The 26,101-nt window shown below is 33.2% G+C and overlaps 1 protein-coding gene across 1 annotated transcript in view; it reads right to left on the bottom strand.

Moving 5' to 3' along the window:
- Positions 1-3,278: 3,278 nt before the first annotated feature.
- Positions 3,279-26,101, bottom strand: part of LOC149552908 (uncharacterized) — a 37,142-nt gene continuing 14,319 nt past the window's right edge. Inside the window, exon 3 of the mRNA XM_089790247.1 lies at positions 3,279-3,379. Within this exon, the coding sequence (XP_089646373.1) occupies positions 3,279-3,379 (101 nt within the window). The remainder of the gene's footprint in view (positions 3,380-26,101) is intronic.

Genomic DNA, 26,101 nt, shown 5'->3' with positions numbered 1-26,101 from the left:
AGCAAAATCTTTTGCTTCAACCTACTTATCTCACCTTTATCCAACTGTCATAATTCAGAAGCATTTATAGGACTACTCCCATATACAATCTAGAATGATGATTTACTATTACTCCTAATCATAGAACTATTATATGAAAATTCTACCTTTGGTAAAATTAAATCTCATCCTTTTGGCTTCTCTCCAACCAAATATCTCAACAAGTTTCCCAAACTGTGATTCACGACATCTATCTATCCATCAGTCTATGGATGATGTGAATAACTAAACTTCAACTCCATCTTCAATTTCTTCCACAATGCATGCAAGAAATACCTAACAAATTTGGTAACTCGATCTGAAACTATACTCTTTGGAAGACCATGTAGTCTCACCACTTCTCTGAAAAACAACTATGCCACATGAACAAAATCACTAATCTTCTTGCAAGGAATAAAATGTGTCATCTTTCAAAACTTGTCAACCACCAGAAAAGTAGAATAATGCATATGATGTGTCCTTGTTAATCCAAGAATAAAATCCATGTTGGCATCCTCCACTACTTCTCTAGTACAAGTAATGGTTGATACAACCCTGTATCCTACTTCATTCCTTTCACCATCTAACATACTCTGCAACTCTATACAAACTTGTTCACATCTTGTTGCAACTATGGCCAATAATAATTCTCAACAACCAAAGCAATGGTTTCATCTCTACCAAAATGTCCAGCCAATCATCCACTATGCTTCTACTTGATGAGATTCTCTCTCATTGAACTTCTAGGAATGCACAAATGGCTTTCTTTGAACAACATACTATCCTAGATCATGAAATCCAACCACTTTGTCCTATCAAGTGTAATAGTTTATATACAAGTCTTTCATGCTTCACCAAAATTAGGATCATCTAGATACAAAGTACTGAGTTCCTTGAACCCAACCACCTCTATCTGCATTTCTACCACTAAACATTGTCTTCTACTAAGAGCATCTACAACTTTGCTAGACTTCCCACTCCTATGTTTCAAAACAAATGTATAACTCTGCAAAAACTCAACCCACTTCAAATACCTTTGGTTTAATTTTTCTTAACTATTTAAATATTGCAAACTTTGATGATTAGTATACAAAAAAAACTCCTTAGGAAGAAGATAGTGTCTCCACTTCTTCAATGCTTGAACTATAGCATAAAATTCCTAATCATAAATAGAATATTTTTTTTAGAATCATTCAATTTCTCACTAAAGTAAGCAATAGATTTACCTTCTTGGCTCATGCAAGCTCCTATTGCAATACCACTACCATCACAATCTACTTAAAACACCTTGTTAAAATTAGGAAGTGCTAAAACAAGATGCTTAGTAACTTTTTGTTTCAACAGGTTAAAACTCTTATCTGCCCCTATAGTACACTTAAATTATTTTGTATCCCCTCTCATTGTTTCAGTCAGGGGTCAACAAATACTACTAAAACCTCTTATGAAATTTTATAAAAACTAACCATTCCATAAAAAGATCTTACCCCTATTGCATTTCTTGGAGTAGGCCATTCAAGGATAGCCTTCACTTTCTCTGGGTCCATTTTTAGACCTTCTATTGAGACTAGAAATCCCAAGTACATCAACTCCTTTACAAAACTACACTTTTGCAGGTTTATCAACAACTTTTCTTCCCTCAACCTATCAAAGACCTTGCGAATATGGATCAAATGCTCCTCCAATGTCTTACTAAATATCAAAATATTATCTAGGTAAACAATAACAAACTTACCCAGAAACTCCTTCAGTACCTCATTCATGAGCCTCATGAAAGTGCTTGGTGCATTGGTTAGCCAAAAAGGCATGACTAACCACTTGTACAGTCATTATTTTGTCCTGAAAGAAATCTTCCACTCATCACCTTCTTTGATATGAATCTAATGGTATCCACTCTTTAGATCTATCTTTGTGAAATACTTAGCTCAACTCAAATAGTTTGTAATATCATCCATCCTTGGCAATGGAAATCTATACTTGATTGTGATCTTGTTGATAGTACAAGAATCTATACACATCCTCCATTCACCATTCTTCTTCGGTGCTAATATAGTTGGTACAACACATGGACTCAGACTCTTTCGAATCAACCCCTTCTACAATAACTCATGAACTTTTCTATTAAACTCTTCACTTTCTACTGGTGTCATTATGTGCACTACCTTGTTTGGCAAACAGGATCCTGGAACCAAATCCATCTAGTGACTGATCTTCCTCATTAAGGGAAATCCATCAAGTGCATTATATGATACAATATCAAAAAACTCTCCCAAAAAATTTGCAACTTCTATAGGTACTTCCTCTACTTCTTCTTTACTATCTTTTCGAATTATAGCAAAACTCATATGTTCATGCTTCATACCTTTGAGAAACTCTTTTCCATCAACAAAACATATTCTAGCAACACTATATACCTTTTCTTCTTTCTTCTTCAATGACTTCAACTTATGTTTCACTCTATCCTTAGTTAGAGTATAGGTATTTACTCACCCATTGTGTACAACATGCCTATCAAACTATCATGACCTACACAACAATATATGACATATTTCCATAGGTATGATATCACATAGTGCCTCATCCTGGTAGCTTTCAATCTTGAACTTCATGGAGCACTACTCATTGACCATGACCTTGTGGTCATCTTGCACCCAAGTAATACGGTATGGATGCAGGTTTTTCTATCTATTTAGATTCAACTTCATGACCATCATTTTTGACACTATATTGTCAGTACTTCCACCATCAATGAGCACATTACAACACTTATCTATGCATATGCACCTTGTGTGAAACAAGCTCCTTCCTTGATCAGGTTCATTCGCACCACTCAGAAAGACTCTTCTTTTAACTAGGACTTCTCCTCTTTTAACATCTTTAGAATTTGAGGATCTAGTATCTTCAGCAACATGTGCAACTTTGGCCTGGCCTTATGTTGTTTGATCTGTCCTTCCTTGGCACTAGGAATATTCAAGCACTTTATGCCCTTCTTCCCCGTAGTAAAAACATTTCCCATGAAAGCCTCCTCTTCTAGATCCTTCTCCTCTACCTCTTCCTCTCTGATCTCTATTGTTCTAATCATGAAAATGATTGGAATTGTTTCCCCTTTAGTTCTTACTACTACTTCTAGTCTCATCCTTGTTCTCTTGATTATCACTACGGCCTCCATAAGATTGTCTACCAAATCTTCCACTAGGACCTCTTTCACTATTCTTGTTGTCAAACTTCTTGTTCAATTTTGCTTCAACTTTTAGGGAAAACTATTATTCCTCCTCAATACGGTTCATTCGAACCAGAGTCATCTCATCCTGAATGCTTGCCCTTAACCCATAAAGATAATGGGCTACTTTCTCCTTAGCAACTTCTGCATGGCCAGTTCTAATGAGAACTAGAACTCTACGGTATACCCTTATATAGATTTTCCCACTTGCTTCATCCCTTGCATTTTTTTCAAAAAATCAAGCTCATAATCCATGGGAATGAATTGTTGCTTCAGTTTAGCTACCATCTATTCCCATCTAGTGATTTTGTCTTTTCCCTTTCTATTTCACTCCAACTAAACCTCATGCCACCAAATCTTTGCATGTCCCTTAAGTATTTCCTTCACAAACTTGACCCTATCAAGATCCTCAATATCTTCATACTCAAAGTACTCCTTGTTGGGACTCAAAATTGAAGCCTTGATTTTGAGTACCATTAAAAAATCAAGCCCTTTAAGTGCTTTTAATGCATATATACTTAGCCATCCATTTGAAGGCTAAGAGGTGTTCAATGTTTCTAACACCTTGCATTAAGCATATCCACTTGTCCTATGAAGATAAATTGTCATTCTGAGCCATTCTCTGAAGTCTCATATTGAGCAATGTCCAAATCTGCATTTTTGCCTAAGTGTCAAACAGTGATAAGAGGCCTTGTTTGCATCTTAATATCTCACACCCAGTAATGTTTCATGACTTGCTGCTTTGGGAGATTTTAGAATCCATACCAAAGAACCTATGTTTCAGATTTTAAGTCATTTTGAATCTGTTTGACTAGGTTTTGAATCACTCAAAGTTGGTCATTTATTGTTGTCATGCTAATGCGATTTATTCTAAATTCTGGGAGGCCCTGTTTGACCAGTCAAATTTTTGACCCAATTGACCAAAATCAGAAAATTCATTTTTCATTTCATTCTAGAGGTCAAACACTTTCTATGTTTTGAATTTGAGCTTATGATGAATCTGTTTGCATAGTTTTCAAATGCGATTCCAAATGCAATTTGTAAAGTTTTACTAGTGTCATAAAATGTAGATTGATCAGTACCTCTACTTGTGATGTCATAACTCAGAATCTATGATAGGTGAGATCAAACGGATTGTATCATTGCATTCTACTCCAAAAATTCTTTAAGGGTGCCAATTTGCAAGTCTTGACGAATCCATGTATGCAGAGCACAAAATCAGTGTGCTTAATTTTAGAGCTTGGTTAGATGTTTTGATTAGCTTTTAAAACCAACCGACAGGCCTTGTTAACATAAAATCACAGTTTGCAAATAACATGTTAAATGAGTTTTTAAATGGATTATTCAGTGGTCAAACTTGATTCTAATCAAGAAGCCAGGTTCAATGGATCAATCTGAAATATCGGTTGTTCAAAAATGAAAAAAAAAATAGCTGGACCCACATTGGGGTCTAACTAATTGCATCAAACTCTGGTGGAGAATGTAGTGTTGCTTATGAGATATATTTTCCTATGCCAATACAAATAGAGGACCAACAATGGTAGTCAGTGAGTCAAGGCCCAATACATTTCATTGTTAAATTGTTGAGCATGACTGGAGGTCATCACCTTTGTTATTATATCTCAAACTAAGCTTGAAGAAGTTTGAAAGCCAAGTATTGAGTACTTTCCAATCATTGTTTATAAAAGAAATTTGACTTGGTAAGAGGAATGGTTGCAAGTTTATTGAGAAGGAATATTAGATAAAAATGACATTTAGATTGAACATTGATATCTGATTTACAAAGTAAATGGATAGATTTGGAGTCTTAGCATAGGATATGTGTCTTAGATATCCAAAATGCATAAAAGAGATTTATGAATTTCCCAATGGATGAGGCATTTGTTAGCTGTAGGATCATTAGTTTTTTTCTCATACTTGGTTTTCATCCACTTTCCCCACCCACATAAAACCAAATCAAATTCAAATCATCCTTCTATTTTATGTTTGAAGAGCTCGAATAGAATGCCCTCACTCAACTAATGAATTGCATTATCTTGCATTAAGCTATTTCAGATCTATGTTATTGCATGAGTAAATAGGAGAAATAAGGGCTAAATCTATTGTTAATTGATTCAAGAATATGTTTAGCATTGGTACCATATAAATTGAATCTGAGGTCCACCCACCTAGGTTTTGCAGAGCTTGAAGTAGAAGGGTCTAGCCTTATAGTTGGCCCGAGTCTAAAATGATATATTGAAGATGGGAGTTAGCTACCCCTAGATGTATCTTGTTCTCATCGGGGCAATTTGAAACCTATAGCATTTTAAAACACCCACAAAATGGTCACTCTGTTGGAAATTGTATTGAATCTAAATGATAGACAAACCTTGAGAATTTGAGGAAGATTCAATACAATACAAAGAATTTACTATAGCGGCAAGGTTGTGAGGTGTTTTCCATTTCTCTACTGAAGTTTTGTGTTCACCATTTAAGCCTTATTCATGCAGAGCAATATATTGTAAAATTGGATGTAAATTGTGTTCTATGATTGTTATAAGTCTATCTTCAATCAATTTAGTTTTTGCAAGTGTTCTTGAGAAAGTTCAGAGTCAAGAATTGATTTATGAAGTGTATTTTATTTTCAAGGTGTTAATGATTTGCAAGTTTCTCCTACATTGAAGGTCTAGTTCAGATTTGTCAAGTGACAAATTATATTTTATTTCTCACAAAGTGTGAGTGGAAATTCTTAATCATTGCACTAGTTTGTTCTTAGTTGATTTCATTGCAAGATTTTGAAGGACTTTTAGTTGTATGGGTAGATCTGAGGCTTTTGATAGTCTCTTGAAAAGGAAGTTTTAAATTTTTGATAAGTTTTTGAAGTATTTTTTTCGATTTTCTATTATAAAAAGGTGAAATGTAAAAAGTAAATCATAGTAATGATTTATTTATCCTCTCTTAAGGAGGTGGCAGCTCTACAAATTTTCAACTAGTGGTGTGAAAGATTTTTAGTATGCACTTGTGTCAAAATAGTAGATCAAAATCTTGCATCAGCACTTGAGGTATTTTGGTTTTCATGTTTTCTTTTCATGGAAGTCAAATGTTAAAAATATGGTTGCCTCTATTTAGTGGTTTTCAGCACAAAAAGAAAGAGGTATAAATTTTATTTGAAGATGGAGTCAAATCTCAGAGCTGAGATCAGTTTGCCATGTTCTAAAAGTTTAGAGACTATGAGTGACAACATTGTTATGTTAAATAAGCTGATCTACAAAAAGATTGTTAATGTTATAAGAATTGAAGTAGGAAGTACTCAAGGTCTAATGCTGAACAATGTTATCTAAGGCTTAAGCTAGTAATCAACAAGATGTCTTTTCATTCTAGACCTGAGGAATCTTCCCTACCTAATGTTTTCCTTGATGGTTTAGTGCCTAATTCAGTTAATTGGGCAGCACCTATAAGATTACAAAGGTTTTTGCAATTTGAAAGATTCATTGAGGAGATGGAAAGTGATAATTATAGAGTTCATGGTATATCTCCTAATGATAATAATAGGTCTTCTGAAAGTCAAGGTAGTAATGAATATAATGAATCCATAGAGAGAGATGATTTGTCTTCCAAATGTGAAGAGGTGGATTCAAATGTTAATGAATCGGGTAATTACAATCTGCATAAGGAAGATGGATATGAAAGTGAAAGTAAACTTTGTGACAGTAAATATGAAGTTGAAGAAAGTTATAATAGCAGCAAAGGTAGTGCTTGCCATGATAAGAATGAATAATATAATAATGCTAATTTTCCAAATTGTTATACTAATGATTTTTCTATTGTGAATTCTTCATGTCATCTGGATAATAACCACAACTAGGAGAAGATTTGTGACGTAGTCTTCTTGAGCCCTAATGAAATTTCAGCTTTGTTGGCTCGTAATTTTGAAAAGCATGTAAGTGTTTCTAAGGATGCTCATGTCTTCCATCATAATATTTCTTCATTTAGTCAAGTTACTTCCCCAAAGTTTGATGTGGAAAGAGATATAGAATCTGAACAATCTTTATCAAATTTTTGAGGTGTATATGACAGTACCTCAAATGTCTTTGCACATGATGACTTATTGGATGTGGGGGATGTTAGTGAAGGGAAGTTTGATACTGTTTCAGATTCTTCTCATGTGATTTTGATGCAATATGTTTTGATGTTTCATGCGATGAAGAGGAAAATAATGAAAGTTGTCAATCCAAATATGGATTTTCTTTATGTGCTAATAATTCTTGCAAAGATAAGTTCAAGATTCATTCTGATATTTTTTTAGATAAAGAAAATGATCGTGATCAGCATAGTTTAGATCAGCATTTTCAGAATAAGTTTTCATGCTTGGTGACTAGTCAGTTGTTTGAATATGAAGAGATTTTAGAGAAAGGTAAATCTAATTTAATAAATGACATGACTGCAAGTAGGCAATGATCAGATTTCACATACTCTTTGTATCTGGATACACAAGGTGAGTTGCAAAATTTTGACATATGCAACTTGTTGAATAAGGTTGAATATGAATCATTTGTGTTTCTGGTTGATAGCATGCATCAGTCGTATGTTCTTGATGGTTCTCGGTTTGATTTTCACATTCAAGAGTATGCTGATATATATTTTCATAGTGAGCAAGATGAAGAAAGTATGTCTAGTTTTTATATGCACTATGAAAGTGATGATGACAATTTTGTTTTGCCTAAGGAAGTGATTGAAAGTGTTGATGTGTTGGGTGAAACAAAGGAGAATGAGAGTTTCAATTTACCTCAAAAAAATGTCAATGAAAATCATGTTTACGATAGAGGTAAGGAGTTTTGAAAACTATTCGAGAGAAGTTTTTGTTGTTAGGTGTGTGGTCTGCTTCTTCCAAAGATGTGAATCTTTTCCATGCCCACAAGGGACATGCATCCCCAGATAGAGCCACTGTTGGGACTCAAAATTGAAGCCCCAATTTTGAGTACCATTAAAAAATAAGCCCTTTAAGTGCTTTTAATGCATATATACCCAGCTATCCATTTGAGGCCTAAGAGGTGTTTAATGTTTCTAACATCTTGCATTCATCATATCCACTTGTCCCATGAAGATAAATTGTCATTCTGAGCCATTTTGTGAAGTCCCATTTTGAGCAACGTCCAAATCTGCATTTTTGCCTAAGTGTCAAATAGCAATAGGAGGCCTATTTACCTCTGAATATCTTGCACCCAGTAATGTTTCATGACTCACCACTTTGGGGGTGTTTAGTGTCCATACCAAAGAACTTATATTTCAGATTTTGAGTTGTTTTGAATCCGTTTGACTAGGTTGTGAATCCCTCAAAGTTGGTCATTTATTGTTGTCATGCTAATGTGAATTGTTCTAAATTCTGGGAGGCCCTATTTGACTAGTTAAATTTTTGACCTAGTTGACCAAAATGAGAGAATTTTTTTTTGTATTGCATTCTATAGGTCAGAGACTATCTATGTTTTGAATTTGAGCTTATGAAAAATTTGTTTGTGTTTGTAGAGTTTTCAAACACAATTCAAAATGTAATTTGTAAAGTTTTACTGGTGTCATAAAATGCAGATTGATCGGTACCCCTGTTCATGATGTCATAACTCAAAATTTGTGATAGGTGAGATTAAATAGATTATATGGTTGCATTCTACTCCAAAAATATGTTAAGTGTGCCAATTTGCAACTCTTGATGAATCCATTTGCACACTTTCTTAGGTCCATTCCATTTACAAAAATTACTTTTATGCCAGTGCTTTCAGTCCACAAATTTTGAATAGCCTACTTTGACCACTCACCAAATGTGCCCAATTATACATCATAAGCCCAAATTGCAGATTCATGTTGTCCTCATGACAGTGAACTAACGCCTCAATTTTTGTTTCTCCAAGTGTTAGTTTGCCCAGTTTTTGAAGTCAAGTCCAAACGTGTTTTATTGCTTTCTAATATGTTTTCTTCCAGGCAGTTCTGAGAGGGCAACTTCAACAGTCAATATCTTTTGACTCAGAATTTTTCATGAGACGAGATTTGACAGGGTAAGGATATGCAGAGCACAGAATCAATATGCTTCATTTTAGAGCCTGGTTAGGTGTTTTGATCAATTTTTAAAGCCAACCGACAAGCCCTATTAGCAAAAAATCATAGTTCACGAATAAGATGTGAAATGAGTTTTTAAATGGATTGTTCAGTGGTCAAAATTGATTCTAATCAAGAAGAAAGGTTCAATGGATCAATTTGAAATATCAATTGTTTGAAAATGAAAAAAAATTTACCTAGACCCACTATGGGGTCCGAATAATTGCATCAGACTCTCGTGGAGAATGTGGTGTTGCTTATGAGATATATTTTCCTATGCCAATAGAAACAGAAGACCAAAATTGTCGAGCATGACTAGAGGTCATTATATTGAGTACTTTCTAATCATTGTTTATAAAAGAAATGTGACTTGGTAAGAGGAATGGTTTTGCAAGAATCTCCTCATCAATCTTTAAGCAATTTTCAACTATGACAATTTGTTAGAGCAGGACTCTATGTCTGGCAAACTAATTCCAGATTTCTTTTCTATGTATGATATCTTCATATCAAAGCAGAATCAGGCATGTCTCACAAATGAAGTTCTAAGAGCATGAGGCTCGCATAGTTGAAGCTGAATGTTAAAAAGGGGTATGATATTCGATGCATCTACATTCCAAGTACAGATAGGTCATCTTGGACTGAGATAGTGGATACAATAATTCCTTTAATTGAATGGGAATGCCAATATAGAGCACAAAATCATCATGTCACATTGATGGGTGAGTCTTTTGGTGCAGTACTTGCTCTACGCATAGCTTGTGCAGCTCCCAAACTTATTTCAAGAATGATTATCATTAATTCAGCCACAAATTTAAAACTTAGTAATCCATTTGCAAGCTTCTTTGCCCAAGCGGGCTTGTTAGCAAATCTTCCTCATAATTATACTTACTTTCTCAGCATATTGCAGTTGCCACCATGTTCAAAATAGAGCTCTCCTTCGTGCTGAAAATTAAGAAAAAAAACATTTTATTCAGATAGTCCTTGTCGTAATGAAAGGGCATGAGCATTGCTAAGGTAGATGGCTTGGAAATCAATTCTGGTGGTGGTTGTTTGGGTGACGTTTTCCCTGTGGTGGCTAAAGCTTTTAATCTTATGGGTCTGAAACCCCTTACCTCATTTCAACCATTCTTTCCACACGCTGATTTCCCTAGCATTGCTCACATAGGATAGTGTAGGAGTATTAATTAGAAAGAATGCGATTGGGAAGGCCATAATGCCCAGCGTTAGAGGATTTCTTATGGACCTTTCGAAGATATGAACCTTTTGAAGATTAGGTAAAAGCATATCATAAGCAGTATTTGAAATGGGGTTGTTTTTTCATGCTTTAAAAAGCCAATTGCGTGGATTGGTGTAATCCTAATCTATGTTCTTTTTCACCTATATGTGAATGCCAAGAAAGAGTTTTAGAGAGTTGAAAGTCATTAAAGTGGCCCTGTTATTAATGAGTCGCTAGCTTCAGAAGGAAATGTAATCAGAAAGCTCATCTTCAACAGGCGCTACTTTAGGAGTGGATTATATTAGATATTGTTGTCAATTTAAATCTTTTATAGGCGATGGAAAATATGTTTCTCTTGTTCATCTCTGAGCTATATAAATGAAGGAACAATTTTTGCCAAGGTAGAAGGGTGGAAGACCACCATAGCAATGGCATAAGCATAGAGTAAAAGGAAAATAGTGAAAAACATTTATCCCTCATGCGTGTTGTGGTAGTTTTCTTTGGCCTTTAAATACAAGAGCCTTCAACTCTATGGTGTCTAATAAGATACAAGGCTTTTGGAGCCTTGACCATGCATATGGGGCCCATCAAGAGGAATGAAGAGTAAAATTTTGACCGAGCACACACATGTCAAAGAGATGATGTCATCAGATGACGTGGAGCTTGAGAGAAAACCAAAACAAAACACGTGGTGACATGATAACATGTGGCAGTCAGATTTCAGATGCATAGGATTGTGACACATGGCAGGATTCGACGGTGGTTGCTATGCTGCCAAAGGGAAGTTGCAAGGAGGTTAACCACATGACATGACGATCGGTGATGTCAACGATGTCAGTAGAACACATGGACCCACCAACCAACCAACTATTGACACATGGTAATGAGTTGGCACTAGTTGGCAGTGAGGTGGACAAGTCAAAAATTGACACGTGGCAGAGGATTCAGATGTGGCACACTTCCTGAGGTGCCAGCATGGTAGAAAATGACACGTGTCGCAAGGTCGTTATGTCATGATGATGTGGTAGAATGCTGACTAGGATAGCGACATAGTGATCGATGATATGGCATGGTGATGTGGTGTGATGACATGGCAAAATAGGTAGCCAATAAGATGATGTCGTGTGGCCCCTAGGTGGCAGGGGTCAAATGACTAAGCAAAAATCTAGTGAATCAAAGAGGCTCGATCAAACATCTTTGACCCAGATGGAATCTGTGAGGGAAATTTCAAATAGGTTTTAAAATAATAATTCTTAATAATATCCTCCAAAAAAGGCACGTGCATGGTCAGATTTTAAATAAAATTGATTTTATATCCTATAGTTCAAACTTTGTAAAATAATTAAATTTTGCAAATATGTTATATGAAGCTTAACAGGAGCCCAATTTTCAAATCAAGATTCTGGGAGTTCTCGATAAGGAAATATAGGAGTATTATATATCGTCAGAATCAAGAGAAGACAAACTTTTCGATTCTAGGGTTTGTTTTTGCACAGGTGGTCACTAGTTTGAGTTATGCAGGGATTTGTCTCAAGTATCCAATTTCTAGTTTCATGCAGTTGGGGCTGTTTAAATCTAATTTTCAGTAAACTCATGAACTAAATAAACATAAAAGGCAGTATGAATGCAGTTATGGGTGAGTTTTGTCACATCTAAGTCAGTTAAATCTGTAATAACATTGTTAATACTTAAGCTAGAGGAATGAGATTTTTATAGTAGGCTTATAACTCTAAAATGAACCTTCATGTTGAAAATGAGAAAATGTTGAGCTTGTATGACAAACTTACTAAAAATAGCAAGTTCCCATAAATAGTAACCACCCTATCTACTAGTCCTTATTAAAATAGAAAAGACTGAAAAGAAATATTTTTGGGTGATGCAAGATTGCTCTTACACCCAAGATACTTTTGCATCAAATTTTGTTTGATATTTAGTTGTCAACTCCCAAATGTGAATTGGGTTTTTGATTTCATAAAATTCGGAGGTCTTTGAATTTTGAGTATTTTTTGCATCACATCATTTTGCATGCCATCTAGTTTTTGCCTATTTCCTTATTTGGCTTGATTAGATTTTTTATTTAGTAGCCTCTACTACAATAAGTAGTATTGTGGAGTCAAAATAATTAAAGGTCATCCTAGGGTATTTTATTTCTTGATTTAAAGTCATGTCTTCAAATTGGGTTTCTGGATTTGTGTCCTTATTGGAATTGTCAAATCATGATTCTAAACTTGGTTGGTAAATTTTATTGGACCCTTGGTTGTTTGATCACATGTTGGAAATGGGTTTTCAATTTTATTGAAATCTAAGAAGTTTGAGTTTTGGGCAATTTCCTCTTGCCTCATTTTGTGTGCCACCCATACTTTGTTGGGATAAGCCAACATTTGTTTAAATTATGGAAATATATTGTATTATATGTTTCCTTTTATGACATGGTTTTACTATATGGACATTGGGATTCATGTAAAATATATACTCTCATATTTTGGCTAGTTGAGTGAGTTTATGATACTTGGCAATTTTGTTGCATTTCTCATATCTAACCCTTGCATTGGTATTATTTGATTATATTTGTGAAGATGGTTGTGCCCACATACGAGCATGCATGTGTGTGTATGAAAGGATCTTACAAGACTCAATCTCCCTAATTTAGGTCGGTTGGGAGATTATTCATTTGAGGGATTAGGTTGGGAACTTGTATTTCCTACAAGAACTCATCATATGATGATTTGGGTATGTAGGGTAGATGTGTGGATTGGTTTCTCTTGTGTATCCCGGCTCAAAAGTGGCCAACAAGGTAAGAAGAAGAGGTTTAAACAAGTGATAACCAAAATTAATTGATGGGATAATAGATCTTAAAGATAAGATAAGAGAACACATGTATGATTGTCGAGTGTCCCAAGGGAGCCAATTTGATGGTGTGGCACCTATATAGTTTCCATGCTACTATGAAAGATGGTTCAAGGGCATTGTGTGAGGCCTCTTGTCAGATTTGAGTTACCACGTTGGATATGTGGCCTTCTAAGGGATTTGATTTACTATATCATATATAGCTTGGGACTGTTGATGCCAAGAGGATTACACTCTAATAGAGTCCTTACATAGTTATCCCATAGTGTGTATGACCAGTGACCTAATGTACTACATTATCTTCATAATCATTTAGTTGTTATTATTATACTTTCATTGTCATGTGTGTAAGACATGGGTGATCTTCTTATGTGATTGTGGTCAAGTCACTATCTCCATCAACATGATGAGTGCATTCCTAAGGGTCACATGGTTGGGAGGTATAGACATTTATATCATTGTTAGGGATCAATGCACAAAGGTGATCTTCTTTCATTTTTGAGGCTAGTGCTTGATGTTCACTTGGAGTCTCGGTGTATCTAGAGTATGTCGCTTGTGATTTAAGATTGTCCTTTATGCATTTACTTGGTTCCTTAGCTTATTATGATGTTGTATCTTATTTCTTTCTTGATGCACATGGGCACTTGATGTCTTACCATACAACTATATAATAGAGATGGTGTTGGTAGATTAACATGTTTGATGTCATTTTTTATATTGCTTGATGTCTATGGATTACTTGGGACTTTTTCTTTTCTTGATGCACATCTTGTACTTGGCCCATTTATTTATCATAACATTGTATATGATGGATTAGAGTAGAGATTTACCCCGTCATTTAGTATGTTCTCTCTTTCGATGCTATCGAGTGTCCACTTCTTGAGATACATACATTTAGTACTCCCCAGTGCATAGATTTATTTAGTTAAATTTAATTTCTTTTGATATTTTGAATGTTTTCTCTTAATGTTTTATTTAGAGAATTTTGTCATACGATTGGAGCACTTCATTAAATGAGAATACGCATGCACATACAAGGAAGCACTATCTCATATGATTTTGGCATGAATTTTTATTTGTTGTAGAGGATGCTTGTATGGTGGTCGATTTTGAATCATATGAGGACTAACCCTAAATTATCATATGAAAAATAGTGTATGTTTTTTCTTACAGATTAGTTAGATGATAACATATATATATATATATATATATATATATATATATATATATATATATATATATATATATATATATATATATATATATATATATATATATATAGTGATGAATGCTTAGGGGTATTGGATTGGTTGGATAGTTAAGTCTTCTATTGTAATATCATGGTTGTTGTATGCTTTTAATTATACTTTATTTTTAATCTTTTTAAACATATTTTTATCCTTGTTTTTGAGGATCTCTTAGCATGGCATTACATCGTTCATGGGCCACATGAATGTTCTTGATGCACAAGTTAGCCCAAAAGGTGTGACTAACAACTTAAAGCCCTCCTTTATCTTGAATGTTGTCTTTCATTCATCTCCTTTTCTAATAAGTATTTGGTGATATCTTATCTTCAAATCTATCTTTTTTAAATATAGAGATCCACTTAAAAAATCAATAATATTATCAATCCTTGGAAAGTAAAATGTATACTTGATAGTGATCTTATTTATGGCTCAAGAATATGCACACATCCTATATTCTTTACTTTTATTTGGTTCTAATATTTTTGGTACAACACATGGACTCAAATTCTCACGAACCAATCCCTTTGGCAAAAAAATTTGTATTTGTCTATTTATATATTCACCTTCTATTGGAGTCATTCTATGAGCTACCTTGTTTAGAAAATTGGCTCCTAGAATTGGATTAATCCAATGTCTTATAGTACTCACTATATTAAATCTATCAAGCACATTACCAAATTTAATATTGTAGAATTCATCCAACAAATCTATAACTTCTATAGGTATTAATTCTACTTCCTCTTTACTAGACTTTGAAATTAAAGAAAATCGCATACGCTTGTGCCTCATACCTTCTAGAAAATTTATTCCATCAACTAAACATATTTTGGCATTACTACATACATTTTATTTTACTTCCTTGAATGACTTTATCTTATGTCACACTTCATCATTTGAAAGGTATATGTACTTACATACCCATCATGTACTACATGACTATCAAACTATCAAGGACTTCCTAACAAAAAATGATAGGCATCCATAGGCATAGTATCATGCATAACCTCTTCACAATAATTCCTAATCTCAAAATTTACCAAACATTGTTCATTAACCAAGGCCTTATGATCCTTTTGTAACCAAGAAATTTGAATGCTTCTTCCTTTCCAACTTCAACTTATTGACAATTCCTCAAAAACAAGATAATTAGTGCTACCAATATCAATGTTGACATTGCATATTTTACAATTATATGTACATCTAGCGCAAAACATTTTCTTCCTTTTTCTGGGTTGATTCTCATCACTTAGCAAGTCTCTTATGGTAACTAGGACTTATCCTCTTTTAGCATCTTCATAATGTGATGATGTAACATCTTTATCTACATGTGCAACTTATGGATTTCCCTTAGGTCTTTTTTGGTTTACCATTGATGTAGAGGAAACTCATAAGCTCTGTGTCCTTCTCTGTAATGAAAACATGTCCCACAAAAACCTCCTCTTCTTTGTCCTTTACCTCTTCCTATTCCTCTCTAATCATTATTATTTTGATCACAATAATGATTTAAATAATTTCCCCTCTAATTTCGATTACTACTAGCCTCATCCCTATTTTTTTATCTTCATTTCAGCCTCCATGAGATCATCTATTGGATTTTCCACTACAAACTCTTCCACCTTTCTTACTTTCAAACTTCTTCTACAATTTTTCTTTCACCCTTAAGGAAAAATTGTATGCCTCTTTGATACTGGTCATTTTTCCCATACTCAACTCCTCTTCAATACTTGGACATAACCCATTAAGTTAAGATATAGGTTTCTCCTTGTCAACTTTTGCATGACCTATTTTGATGAGGACTTGATAGAAATCTTTAGTATACTCCTGAATAAGTCTTCTCACTTGCTTCAAACCTTGCATTTTCTTTAGTAGATAAAGTTCATAATTGAAAATGATGATCTCTCCCTTTATTTTTAGCTATTTGATCCCATCTTGTGATTTTTTTCTTTCCTCTTCTATTCAACTCTAGTTGAATCTCCTACCAAAAAACAATACATGGCCCTTTAGCTTGGCCTTTGCAAATTTGACCCTTTTTGGATATTTGATATCTTTATACTCAAAAAATAATTCTAATTCATTTATCCAAATGATTACTTCCTCTAGGTTAATATTTTGCAAAAATGTGGGTATTTCAATCTTGGGTCTTTTTCTAATCCTAGAAATGGCCCTAAAAAACCTATCTTCTTCAGGATCCCTAGTCGCTTATGCTCCATCATATTCAACATGACCTTCTTCTTTGAATTCATCCTCACTTCAATCTCACATTGCAAGATTCAGTCCCAGATGAATCTCTTTTTTCAATTCTTGTGCTTTTCTCTAGAGGGCTCTAAAACCCTCTTCTATCACACTTCTTACTTTTTTGATATGGTTCCTTCATGGAGGTATTTTTTTCTTATCACTAAAACCCATAGCCATAGTCATTGTGTAAACTACCTTGCATTTAGTGATCTATCTACACACTTATGAAATTATTCCTTGATACCAATTAATGAAGGGTACTCCTTTTAATAACAAAAACATACATCATTAAAAGAGAAATATTAGCAAGTTTTAATAGAAAATGGGCTTCCTATTATCTCCCAAAAGTATGAAATTGAGAATTTGATAATATAACATGCATAACTACATGGAATTTTTCTTATATTTTGTAAGCTAGAGAAACCATAAACATCCCCCAAAATCATCATAGACAACCATGTAAGCCTTCTTTATATAGCCAATTTTCCATTACCCTAGAGGGTTTTGTAAATTTTAACCCTAGATGCTAAGTCCAACCAACCCTAAAATATTATTACTATTCATATTTTATTACATTATTTTATGCCCCACTAACTTTCAAAACTCAAAAGAAATTTTGAAGAAAATTCATTTTTAGTCATTTAAGGTGGCATGACATTTGAGGACCATAACTCATCACCAATTACTCTAATTGACTATTATGGCCCCATTTTAAAAATGCCACAAGCCTCTCTACAATAGTTTATTCATGCAAGCTCTAGTTATCCAGGGTTTGGCTCCTTTTTAGATCCTCTAAAGCCTTCAAAACTAAGTTTAGAGTTTATACACCTTGTTTGCCAATATTGAAATTTTTCTATAACTTCACAAATAGACTTGATATTGAAATGAAACTTTATTAGGAGGCTGATATATCTAAAATGAATCTCTAGGAGAGAAATTAGAACATTCTAAGATCAAACAACTAACTTACTAAAGATATTAAGCATCCAAAAATAGCAACTATGTATTGAGATAGCCCTTATTGAAAGACAAATCAAAGGTATTTTTGGGTGATACAAGATTCCCTTACATCAAGATGTTTATGCATCATATATTTTAGTCTATGTTTTTCCCTTTCTCTAAGGGTTCCTTGGTGGGGCATTATATCTAGTACTAGAGACTTGGGTTGCAACATTGACATCTTTGGTTAATGTTATTGTCTGTGTTCTGTTGTGATTTGTTTGTTGTGGTGAGTTAGTCTTGTGACTTGTTTTCTATGTCATTTAGCATGACGATAGAGGGTTGAGGTTATCAACTCATATTATTGTTTATAAAAGGACTTTCTTCCTAGTCATTAGATTTTCTTAAGATTTGTTTTCTTCATGCATTATCTTAATAATAAGGATTTCTAGCATGGATTCATGTTTATTCCTCCCTATTTTATCTATTTTAGTTGCAATAAAAAGTTTTAATTGATAGAATTTTGCCCTAATTTGTGTTTAAGCTCTTAGATATCAATGAGTTCAAGAGATGGATAATGTATAGATCATTTATGGTACTACTTTTCTAAGTGTAGTTGTTGCAAAATGATTTTCCTAAATGGTGCCAAGTATGTGCACAATGATTTTTTAGTTTGAATTTGCAATAAGGTGTCTTACTATGTGAAATGGTGATTTTTTTCCATTGTGACTAACAAATTATTGTTCTTCTGTAAGATAATGTGTATGGATCTTTCCTTGTGTGGACGCTAAATAATAAGTAATGGAAATTATTAAATGGCCATTTGAAATGAAAATGAACTATCCCTTTTCCCTCCTTGTTTACTTGATGTGTGATTTATAATTTGATGCTCATTAGTGACGTAAAATAGAAGTATGATAATAATTATTTGTTATATAGAGTTAATCGAACTCGTCCATATCCTTTTTTATATTGGAACAAAATTGTATGACCTTAACTCAGTAAGACTTGAAAAGGTTAGTGTTATGTGTCATCAAACAAACATGTTAGGTAGTGATGAAAATATCTTCCTTAATTGGAATTTCAAGTTATGTTACCATTCAATAAATTTGGAATAACTTATTTTTGAGGAATAATTCTTTGCATTTAGCTATTTAAAAATAGTGTCTTTGATAAAACCTAATACCATGTGCATTGAAACAAAATGAGTTTTGATTTTCTTATGTTATATGTATAATTAATAGATTTCCTTTTGTGAAACTAAATTCATTTTGGGTTATAGAAGTTACTATTCCATGTATTGGGTACAATAATTTTTAATGTGTTTATGTATAAGTTGATATATTCTCCATATGAAAGATAATGATGTAAAATAAGGTAGTGATGAGAAACCTCATCTTGTGATGAGAGAGTTGTTGTGGAGGATAGATTAAGAGAAATTATAAATGATATACAATGACATCATGTATATTATGAAATTCTTATGTAGCATGATTATAGAAAGAGATTAAATTTAGTTATAATAATATTTCATATGTGTATGTACTCCCTTAGGAATGTGAGGAAACTAGTACCAGTGCTTATGATGGGTGTTGTAAAAACTAATGCTTGCTTCGTGTCTCATGGAGTTGTGTGATTAGGCACTCATCTATGTAAATATTTTTTATGTGTATGGAAATGGGTATGGGATAAACCATACAATTATGTGTTGGTTTCTTATTTTTTACCCTACTAAGTGTCAACCTATGATTTTTAATCATTCAATATAAAAGGGGTAGTAATACTAAAAATTATTTGAGTAGAAGGATTGATGTATGAATAGTGGTGGCATGAAGTTACTTATCTTCTACTTCTCATTGAATGAATTAATAAATTCATTTTCCCTATACTTAGTATGTGAAGGGGTAGTAATAGCCGCAAAATTTCTTCAGTAGAAAGATCAACATACAAATAATGGCAGTGCAAAAAATACTTAGATTCAACTAACCCAAGGAAATTACTCACTACTTCCCCTTATGATGAACCCATGCACATCATTCATAAGACATTAGCCACTTTCCCCATAGTTATTCAGTATTGTATCAAAACTTGGTAAGAGATTCTATGGACAAACATATTGTCATTGATGATTCATATATACATGTATACTTTTGTGATTCACCATGATGGTGAGTGTTTCCCATGTCATAATGGATACCATATATTCACATGTTTTCACTTGATATGATATGTAAAATATCTACACACTGGCATACATCATCATGATATTGTCATGAAGTTGTCCTTAACTGCACAAGAGCTAACTCTCAATGAGTCATCTGTACACTTGACATCTATTCACTGTGCTGTTGCAAACTATCTAACACTTGGACAATTTTCTATATCTAAATGCATTAATGAAATGTTGAATGTATGTTTCCATAAATGACAACCATTAAGAAATCTATCTGACCATATTTTAAACAATATTTACATATTTTGGCATGATATGATATGTAAAATATCACACCCTAATAGCATTCTAATATAGACTGAGGTGATATGATGTATTATCAATGGTAATTAGCCAAGCTTGAGGATACAATTTAACATACATAGATATGTGAAGGCACATGTTATTTATATATTATTTTGTTCCTACTTGATGCAAAGTGATAGGTTATAACTTGTATATTTTAAATGAGCACACATTGATGATCGAGTAGTCATGCGATAATAGGAACACAGGTGAATCTATCCATGTCTACCTCTAGGAATGGTAATATCCTAAATATTATTTTTGCACAAGGTATTTCTATGTTGGGTGTGTCCATTTCTATTGGTTTGTGGGACACATCACCATATAACATACACCAATGTGTGTGTTGAAAGTTAATTATCATTTATATATAGTTTAATTTAATCATCCATTTGAGTTTAGTTATTCTCAATTGGCTTGAAGTAGGACCAATTAGATTATTCTTTAAATTTATAGTTATTTAAATTGAATTATATCCAGGTTTTCTTGTTTAGACTTGTGAACCCTTTTCCACAACATCGCATCCATGTTGCATGATCATACTACGATTTATGTTTTTGAATGATGATGTTTTACATAGAAAGGGTATTTCACATTCTAGCATATTATGAAGAATATATATTTCCTTGACTACGAGGGGATTCAAGGATATAGCGATAATGCATCTCTACGTGCATGAAGAATTGTAAAGGAAGTTTTTACATGGAACTCACTATGAAAGTCTTGTCTATTTTTGTATTCTCTTATAACTATCTTTGATGTGTCTTTCTTTCATAGCCTTCCAACATTCGTCCAATTAAGGGTTTGTCTTATTTTTTAAGATCATTGGGGGATACAATAGACTAACACATTGACCTTATATGTTTTATATACATATCCAAAACCATGATAATAATAATACCTTATCTCTTAGGATTTTTAACAAGTCTTACACAATGTTAATCTCCATGTGCTAACTCATCTAATATAATGTTCATCTTGCAAGTTTGCATGGTAGGATATTTTTGAATCTCGTGTTTAGGAAACCCAATTTGTGATGTGTCCAAGTATGAAATGATATTTGTCAGCAAAAAGATACGTAAAGTTCCATACAAAGAAATCTGAAAATAAAGGCTAAAAGGATAAGGGAAAGAATGTTCAAACAGATGAATTATTAGTTTAAAGATCAACAAACAATATAATAGTTGAAAAGGTTTTAGATAGACAAGGGATGATAAATAGTAGAGATAAACCTTTAAGGGAGAAATATGAAATATGAGAAAAACATATGGGTTGAAATACACATGATAAATTTTTTGAAGGATAAGTGGGTATGATGAAACTAGGAGGTTTTAGCATAAACAATGAAATCACAAATAGAAGGGGGGGGATTTATGGTAGGAGGACAATACTCAGTATAGGAAAGTCTTGGGACACTAAGAAATTATGTGAAGCCAAAATTATTACATAGTGAATGTTTCAAATTGCAGTATTTCAGAGGAAAAGGAAAACAAAAACAAAGAACTTTTAAATGAATTAAAGACATTGCACATTAGAAGATATACTATAGCCTATAACATAAAAGGAAAAAATAAAAGGAAACAAATACCTTAAATAAACAATCACAATTGTCTCAAAATGTATGATGGTTAATTTTGAATCACATTGATAAGGGACTTAATAAAATATAGTCCACAGAGGATATCACAATAAACATAAACATAGTATACTACATTAGATATAAAGAAAATAGTCATGTTCAAGTGATCTACTACAAATAAAATTATGGTGTTATTCAATTTAATGGAATTGTTCAAAGCACGAAATATTTGAGTTTGATGGCTATATATGATAGTGCACAGTAAAAAATTGTAGAGGAAAGAGGTCAAGGTCCTTGAAGAAACTCCTTAATCACTCCTCCTGGACCTCCAAGTAGGTGAAATTGCTCTTTCCTGCATTTATTTTCTCCATAGATGCAACCCTATATTCTCTATATTTTTGAGATGGGATATAAGACTCCTAGCATTAGTTTTATTTGGAATTGTTGCAAATTCTTTTAAGTTTGAATTTTTGAAAAATCTTCAAGAAAAAAAGAATTAACTTGTAACTCAAAACCAATCAATTTTATGAGTAGACAAAAAATGTAATACTTGTTTTCAAGAAAACATCATGTATTTTCTAGAGTATATTATTGCAATAACATCTTTTTATTAAAATAAAATTTTGTGTTGTTATTGTCAAAAACTCATTTGTGTATATATTGTTATATTTGTTACATATTTTTTATGATTTTGTGAAATCATAAAGTAAATATTTTTTACATATATGCAACCCTATATTCTCTATATTTTTGAGATGGGATATAAGACTCATTGCATTTTTTTAATTTTGAATTGTTGCAAATTCTTTTAAGTTTGAATTTTTGAAAAATCTTCAAGAAAAAAAGAATTAACTTGTAACTCAAAACCAATCAATTTTATGAGTAGACAAAAAATGTAATACTTGTTTTCAAGAAAACATCGTGTATTTTCTAGAGTATATTATTGCAATGACATCTTTGTATTAAAATAAAAATTTGTGTTGTTATTGTCAAAAACTCATTTGTGTGTATATTGTTATATTTGTTACATATTTTTTATGATTTTGTGAAATCATAAAGTAAATATCTTATTTGCAACACCTTAGAACTAGAAAATGTGTACATTCTGTTGGTGTTTTTATACTATTAAGAAACAAAATACTTAACAACAAGATGATAAAGATCAAAATAACCTAAGGATTAGCTACTTCCCATAAACAGTTATATGTTCTTCAGATCTGGACCCAACTTCAACAAAATCATGAAATATTTTCTACTCTTTTGGCTCTACAAAACCAAGGCAGGTGCACCTGAGGGATAAAAGATTTTCAACCTGATACTACATACACATTATATTCATTTCATGGCATTTTATAACAATACACATCCCTTATAGTAGATTGGTCACAATTCTTCTTAGATCTATAGGTAATTATGGGCAATAATAGCTAACTAAGACTCAAAAGTTAAATATAAATAAGTGTTGACCAGCTTTGACATTCTTCAAACATTAAAGTAAAATTGATTTTGATTTTAAGCTTGATGCTTATTCATGATTTATCCATATGTAAACTAAACTAGTTGATTAGTGTCTCATCCATTTGGATTCAGAGTTTATCCAATTTCTTGACCTTGTTGACTGCATTGCAATCAATATTATTAGCAATTGTTACTGAAACTCATTCTTACACATATCCTCCCTACTACCATGGAGATCCTCTCATATTCACTGAAGCATTTACCTAATTCATTGAATTAAAAGAAATAGTGAAATGATATACAATTTATCCTAATTGCATTCAATTGACCAAGCTTTGCTCATGCAATTTCAAGATAACTAGGTAATAAAAATGGGGATAAGATTCAGAAAGAAAAGATATGGGGACAGTTCATCTTTGTATTAATTATCTTTGAAAATTGTATAACAAATGAAATAGAACTCAAAATGACTCAAGATAAGACATTAAGATCCTACAACATTAATGTATTCTCAGATACTTGTAGAGAAAATACATCAGAAAGTTTGCATCGAGGACTGGACCGAACAAATCTTAGTAAAACTAAAATTATATAATGACTCGGACCCTTTCTCTAGCCCTGGAATCTCACTTATATAGTGTGAGATGCAATAAGCTTCAAGCATAGAGAAACTGATAGTTTTCCTTAAGACAAAAGATATTTACATTGTTACTGCCATAAAAGACAAAAATTTGTGCAACAGAACGCCTTTCATCATGAATATTTGGTGGGACCATTTTCTGATGCATCCTTTGTTGCAATTATTTATTGATAGGAAGTTGATGATTGGCTTCATAGTTGTTGTTGCTCCTTGGGAGATGTAGCTAATAAATCTATTTGTGATGGACTTGGCTCTAATTTTCATAGACTTACTTTAACATGAGGCTCTCCATCCACATCATCATGAATTGATAAGACAATAGTTATATCTGATTCTTCCTCTACTAGGTCACTAGTTTGGATTTTTGTGCTTGAAATTGCAATTGGTTTGTCACCTTTGTCCTCCTTTCCTTTTACTACTGTGTCAATTATTTGTACTTCATCCTATTCCATTTCTTCATCATCAGTTTTAGCATATTCTAACTACTTTGCATGAATGAGTTCTACCATCCACTTGTCACACAGTGTGTCATCTGGCCAATTAAAACTTAGAATATCATTATGCTTCCTCGTCACATATTCTCCTAGCCTATCAATCTCAATAAAATCATGCCTCAAATAATCAAAGAATAACTAAACTTTTACAACTTCCTCAGTTGTGGCTTCCCACCATGCATTTCCTTTTTCATTTATGACCTTATTCATCCTCAAACACAATAGGTCATCTAGTTCTTGGGCCCATTCCTCCTTATTTTTCAATTTATCCTTTCTATCCATACCATGTGGGAACAATTCAAAGTTAATACACTTATACTCTCAAGGTAACTTATTATCCTTCTTTGCAATGCAACTCTCTTATTATCAAATTCTTCTAGATCACTAGTCAAATCATAAGTTTTTTCTATGTGTTCACAGGATAAACAAATAATAGAAAAACACAAAAGAGTAACATTTTTATTTATTTTACTACACTTGTTGACAACTAGCTTAAGGGCATCATCACTCACTTTCAGCTCCTCCCATGCATTCACTACCTTTGCTAGCTGCTTATAGAAAGTTGGCCAATCAATTTTATCTATTAAATAGATAATAGCTTTTCCTTAATCTATCCTCATATTACAGATCCAGTTCCACATGTAATGCCCACAATTTGCTCCTTCTTCAAAATCTTTTGTAGTATAATATTGTGGTCTTTGTGGTGTGTCTAGAATTTCAATGCGAGGAGTGGATTTAAAAGGCTCCACTAGTGGGTAAAGATATGTAATTCTAGGCCTACAAGATTGCCCTTGGTGTCCCATCAGTTTATTTTCTATTTCAATTTTCTTTTGAAATTCTTTATTGTAGGCAGCCAAAACTTTCTCATAATTATCCTGCAACTCCAATCTTTCTCTTGTGTCTCTCTAAGTTGTGGCTAAGGTGAAGTTAGTTGATCCAACACCTAGCTCTGTGGCCTCTTCAATGGTAGTTTCTTCAACTCTTTTCACAATTAAGTTTCCTATTAAGCCAGTGTCATCAAGTTGGGAAGAGCTAGTCCTTGATCCTTTTCTCATTGACCATATGACCAGTGCAGCATGATGCTCACTAAATTTGACACCTTTCATTTCCTTCTTCCCCTTTTCCTTTGTACTCAAATTCTTAGTGACAAAGTTGAAAATCATAGCATCTACAGTATCCCAATAGGGCAGCAGCAAAACCTCGAATGCTTTTACCATTTGTCTCCCTTCTTCAAGGGTAAAGCTTTTGAATTCTTGCATCATTTCTTCCTTTATTTGATTTTGCATATATACCTCCATCTCATGATGCTCTGTTTTCATTTTATTACATCTTTCCTTGAACAATCCAATGTTTGTTCTCCAAGAAAATTGATAAAAGGCTCTTGACTTGAAAAAATTATCACCAAAGATGAATTCATTGTTGGCTTGTTCCATCATAGGGTCCAACTCCTTTCCTCTATAATCTACAACAATTAGCTCTAGGCTAGGCATAGGAGGTTCCTAGGGATTTCTCTCCTTCAATTTTGATGTAGTAATGAATATTTACCCTTAGGACCCCAACTGTTCCACTTGCTCCTTAGTGAGTTTTTCATCTCCTATGTGTAAGGGGGATTGGGTGGGTGAATATT

Source organism: Cupressus sempervirens, chromosome 6, assembly GCF_028749045.1.
Source record: "Cupressus sempervirens isolate cs-2001-9-10 chromosome 6, ASM2874904v1, whole genome shotgun sequence".
In the NCBI taxonomy this organism is placed as follows: Eukaryota; Viridiplantae; Streptophyta; class Pinopsida; order Cupressales; family Cupressaceae; genus Cupressus; species Cupressus sempervirens.
Note: the sequence above shows the minus strand (reverse complement) of the source record. Positions and strands in the feature narration are given on the sequence as shown.